General features: G+C 45.0%; 1 protein-coding gene across 1 annotated transcript in view; it reads left to right on the plus strand.

The window, feature by feature from the left end:
- Positions 1-1,037: 1,037 nt before the first annotated feature.
- Positions 1,038-5,305, plus strand: part of LOC104532018 (regulation of nuclear pre-mRNA domain-containing protein 2) — a gene marked incomplete at both ends in the record, with an annotated part of 9,066 nt that continues 4,798 nt past the window's right edge. Inside the window, 4 exon segments of the mRNA XM_010177094.2 lie at positions 1,038-1,115; positions 2,481-2,533; positions 3,292-3,418; positions 4,869-5,044. Coding sequence (XP_010175396.2) covers positions 1,038-1,115; positions 2,481-2,533; positions 3,292-3,418; positions 4,869-5,044 — 434 coding nt within the window.

Genomic DNA, 5,305 nt, shown 5'->3' on the forward strand with positions numbered 1-5,305 from the left:
CCAACCCAAACCAGACTATGATTCTATGAAATAGAACGTGAAGGTAAAAGTGATCCTGCCAGCCCCGAACACGCTGCCCTGGCAAAGGACTCGTGTCCCTGGCTCTTCCTTTGAGCGTCAGCCGGCTCTCAGCTGCCACGGTGGAGCGAGGGACAGAGGCGGTTTCCTTCCTTTCTAGTCTGTTTAGCAATAAGTTGTTTTTACTCCTAATATTTGTGGTGTGGGAAAGAGGCTGGAAGCAAAGCTGGAGGGTGAAGTGTCCTGGAGTACTTACGAAAGAACTCCGCTTAAAATGGCCGAGGTTAACTGGAAACACGTGTAGTCAGTTAAAACCAGTAATTAACCAGTACTCAAACACTTGGAGGAAATTAGTCCAGGTTTTTGCTTTATTTGGTTACATCATTAAGAGGTAAAGGTGCTGCAGGAAATCCTCACGTGTGGTTTTGAGAGCCAGTCGTCATCACAGCAGGAGAAACACAGTGCCTCGGGTTCGGGCTTCGGCAGGTGAAGAGGGTTTAGTTGGGCGTTGCATGTTGAGAAGTGAAGTCGATGTGTACACTCTGAAATCTCTTTAATTTTTATAACTTGAAAACACCAATATTTCAGATTACTTGTCAATTAGGTATTGTGGCTATTTTCCCATCTTGCATTACTTGTTGAATGCTGATTTTGTAAGAACCTACCCAAAGAGCCGAGCGATATCGTTTGATTTTTCGATGTTTTGTGGTTGGTTTTTTTTTCCTTTTTACTCCAGTCATTACTGTGATTTTATTTTTTCTTTTAGTGTAAGGGCAAACAGAAACTTGATTTAAAAATTGGAAGACCATCCCACTGGTTGCTGTATTCCTGAGTAAACTTAGGTTCTCTTGGGCATCCAGCAGCTCATCTAAGGAAGTTGGTCTAGGTATTTTAAAACAAATTTCTGTTCACTCTTTTTTTTTTTACTGTGCAACCATATGGCACCAAAAAAAAAAAAAACAGATTCTTTAAGGAATCCCATAATGCCAGACTGCAAAAAAAAATGAAATGTTTTCCAGGTACCACTTTCAAAACTCAGAAGCAGCTGAAAGAATCTCTGAACAAACAACCGAATAAGCCGTGGAAGAAATCGCAAAGTAAGGAACCAATGTGAACTCTCTGAACTAATATAGAAATTCCCTTCTCGAGGAAGAGAAGAGAGGCTGGCCCAAAGCAGGCACAGTACCTGGACTAAAACACGAGCCAGCATGCGTCTTCCAGGCTTGTAAAGCTCCTTACAGACTAATATATAAAGCACCAAGGAGTTGTTGCTAGAGAACCACTTTTAAAAAGAATGAAGTATGAAAAAAAAAAACCCAAAATTAAAAATAAAATCTTTATGAGAGCGGAGGTTCTGAACAGTAGAGGGAAGAGCTGGTGGAACCTCTTGGCAACTGGCCTTAGACTATGCAGAGATGGAGAGAAGACAGAGAGGACCGGGTGCTTTGGCAGCAGGAGGTGGACACTACCTTCGTGCTCAGGAACGCGTCTTCAACAGCAAACTAGGTGCTAGGAGAAAAGGAAACTGGAAGCTGACAGTGCAGATAATGAACCTTTTTTTTTTTCCCCATCCAGCAGTACCAGGAGTGCAGTCTAGCAGGAAATGCATTTATAAAATACCAATTTTACTCATCTCAAGCCTGGAATGGTCCATAAAAGCGAGATGGTGGAACTGTAGGTGTTCAGATGTGGCGTGCGCCCGCCTGTCCGAGTGCTGAGTTCACAGGGTTAACTAAAGAGTTTGGAAGTGTTGATTACTTGGCTTAACACCACAAGCTGCTTTCCCAAACACAAATGTGTTCTGTTCAGCATGGCTGAAAGGTTTAGTGGTTTACTTCTTATCAGATGTTTCTCTTGTTTTATCCAGAACCCAATGGATTTAGTGTGTCTTTGACAGTGGGATTCGTTCCCCTCTCTCTGTTAATAAGATGTCAGAATAGAGATTTAAGAGTTTTTTAAGGTTGAGAGTGTGGTTAGGCCTAGAAAATACCAAAGGGAGACCCTGTCTGAAGGAAACACTGGGCTGTGTGTGTCAGCTCTGAGTCTGGCACTGAGGAAATAACTTTACCTTCCTTGTAGAAAGGTATAAACTCATCGTTAGATTGCAGGGATTTGTCTTCCCAACGGGTAGAGCTGGAAAAGGTATGCACAGGAAATTTTTATAGAGTGTTTAATTAATAAATAAATAAATAAATGAAAGATCCAAAGTGCTAGTATAATTTGTTGACCTCAGTCACAATCCAGCAGCACGTGACCGTGTCCTGATTAACTAACAGAAAGCCTAGAGCATTGAGGGACATCTGTGTGGAGGGGAGAATGCAATGAGTGACAACAGCCTGCGAGTCTTTTGTTGAATTCTCTTAAAATATATATGTTTTTTAATTAGAACTGCCTTTTGTGACTGCCTTTCAGTCAGATTGTAGTTCCTTGGTTCCTTCATACTTTTTTCTTTATTCCAACAGCATCCACAAACCCGAAAGCTGCTTTGAAGTCCAAGATTGTTGCTGAATTCAGAGTAAGTCTGGAAGTGGAAACGGTCTGTTGCGCTAACGTCCGTCCTTGGGCTGTAGCTTTTACATAGCTGATGTCCACACGCTGCGTAACCTCAAGTGCTCGGTGTCTTCTTGTTCCTTGGCCTATAATACCCACTAGACACTTCAGCTGTGAGTTTTGTTAGGGCTGCCACCCCCTCTCTGCCCTCTTAGGGGCAACAAGGCAGCTGGGAAGCATTGGCAGCAGTGCAGAGGTTTTCATTTGGGGTAACCTCGCATGAGAGAGCAGTTTGCCTTCTCAGGAGCTGCAGGAAATCCACGTGTCCTGCTCTTGAAGGGGTTGGCTGTGACAGACCAAGTCATACAGTCAGATCCTCCTAGTGAAGGAGGAGTTTGGGGTGGCTGAAGAGTTGGCAGCAAGAAATATCTCTAAATTAGGTCCCCCAAAGGAGTGCAGTGTGTTAATGAAATGCAGGGGCACTAGTAGAGTGAAAAAAATTAAAATAAAATAAAAATAACAAAGGTCTGTCCCTGCTCAAAACCATCACAGCCAGGAGACTGGTAGAATTGCAGCCCCTGCCTGAGCCCACGTCCATTTTGAGGTTAAAAATCCCGATATTCTCACAGTTCATATCTGCTGGCTCTCGTTGGGAAGTGATCTTCAACCAGGGGGGTTGTGTGTCGCCGCAGCAGGTCTGTGCTGTCTGCTCTGTGCAGCAGGGCTTCTCTTCCGTGGAATGTGATGAGGATGCTTTTCTTCTTTTGATTATTTTTTTTCCAGCCACAATCTCTCATTGATGAATTGTTGTTGTACAAGCGCTCGGAAGACCAGATAGAACTGAAAGAGAAGCAGCTTTCCACCATGAGAGTGGATGTGTGCAGCACTGAAACACTGAAATGCTTAAAAGGTAAAGAAAACCTTTAAAACCCAATGTAGCTGAAGGAAGCACAAATATGTATCCTGACAGTTGTAGGAGCAACTCGGTTCTGTTGAACCTTAGACCAGAAATCAGACTGTGCCTGTAAAATACCAACATTTCAAAAGTGTGGTTAAAAAAACCACTGAGCAGGAGCCAAAAACCTTGGTGAATTGGAACCTGTTTGTAGAAACAGCAGGTTGAGGGAGGTGATTCTGCCCCTCTGCTCTGCTCTCGTAAGGCCCCACCTGGAGTGCTGCGTCCAGTTCTGGAGCCCCCAACACAAGAAAGACATGGACCAGTTAGAACAAGTCCAGAGGAGGCCACCAGGATGATGCGAGGGCTGGAGCAGCTCTGCTGTGAGGACAGGCTGAGAGAGTTGGGGCTGTTCAGCCTGGAGAAGAGAAGGCTCCGGGGAGACCTTCTAGTGGCCTCCCAGTACCTGAAGGGGCTCCAGGAAGGCTGGGGAGGGACTTTTCATAAGGACAGTTAATGACAGAACAAGGGGAAATGGGTTTAAGCTGAAAGAGGGGAGGTTTAGATGAGATATTAGGAAGAAGTTCTTCACTGTGAGGGTGGTCAGACACTGGAACAGGTTGCCCAGAGAAGCTGTGGCTGCTCCTCCCTGGAAGTGTTCTCGGCCAGGCTGGATGAGGCTTTGAGCAACCTGGTCTAGTGGAAGGTGTCCCTGCTGCTGGCAGGGGGGTTGGGACTGGATGAGCTTTAAGGTCCCTTCCAACCCAAACCATTCTATAAAAACCCCGCTGATCCGGCGCTCAAACGAAGCAGAAGTGATGAAGATGTATTTTGTACTATTCAAACGTGCTCTCGTATAAACATTCATTGTTCTTCCTGTGTTCAAAACCCCTTCAGTAATTTCGGATTTAAGTTCATTAAGGCATCCATCACCGGCTACAGTTTGAGAATGCCAACTGTGAGTCCAGTAGCAAAGCAGCACGTGTTAGGGGGAAATGAACTGAGTTATGTTGAGCCAGATTAACAGGAAATTTAATTGTAAAACTGCAGATAGCTTGAGCTGTGCTTGGAAATGGTCATTTACAGTCGTGGTAACTCAGAGGTGATGTGAACCCCGATGATGTTTAGGAACCTTTGGAATATGGTAACGAAGGATAAATAAAACTCAAGATTTTTTTGCCTCTTCCAAAATGAAAGTGAGTTTTCTGGGTAGTTGAAAGAGTGAAATTTTACACTTCTGTGTCTTGAATTTATTTATCACTAATAACTAATTGAAAACCAATCTATACTGCTAGCAGCTTGACCTTTTTTTAATGGATGAACGGGGGGGTCTGCGCAGCGTACGGCGTGATGCCACGTCCGTTGTCTGAACCTCCCTGTTGCTGCTGTTGAGGACGCGCTTCTGAGAGCTGATTTCCCCTTTGGCAGACAGCAGCTTCTTTACACCCTGTTAATCTCCTTGCAGACAAAACAGGAGGAAAAAAGTTCTCCAAGGAGTTTGAAGAAGCAAGTTCAAAGTTGGAAGAGTTTGTAAATGGTTTAGACAAGCAAGTGAAAAATGGTCCCTCTCTCACGGAAGCCCTGGAGAACGCCGGTATATTTTATGAAGCACAGTATAAGGAAGTCAAGGTGGTAGCAAATGTAAGTAAGCTTTTCCTCGACCCTCCTCAGGCAGACCACCATCTGCCTGTGTTCACTGGAATGTGTTGGAGGCTCTTGTAAGGCCCCACCTGGAGTGCTGTGTCCAGTTCTGGAGCCCCCATCACAAGAGAGACATGGACCAGTTAGAACGAGTCCAGAGGAGGCCACGAGGACGATGCGAGGGCTGGAGCAGCTCTGCTGTGAGGACAGGCTGAGAGAGTTGGGGCTGTTCAGCCTGGAGAAGAGAAGGCTCCAGGGAGA

This window comes from Antrostomus carolinensis, unplaced genomic scaffold (assembly GCF_000700745.2).
Source record: "Antrostomus carolinensis isolate BGI_N321 unplaced genomic scaffold, ASM70074v2 scaffold43601, whole genome shotgun sequence".
NCBI classification, from domain to species: domain Eukaryota; kingdom Metazoa; phylum Chordata; class Aves; order Caprimulgiformes; family Caprimulgidae; genus Antrostomus; species Antrostomus carolinensis.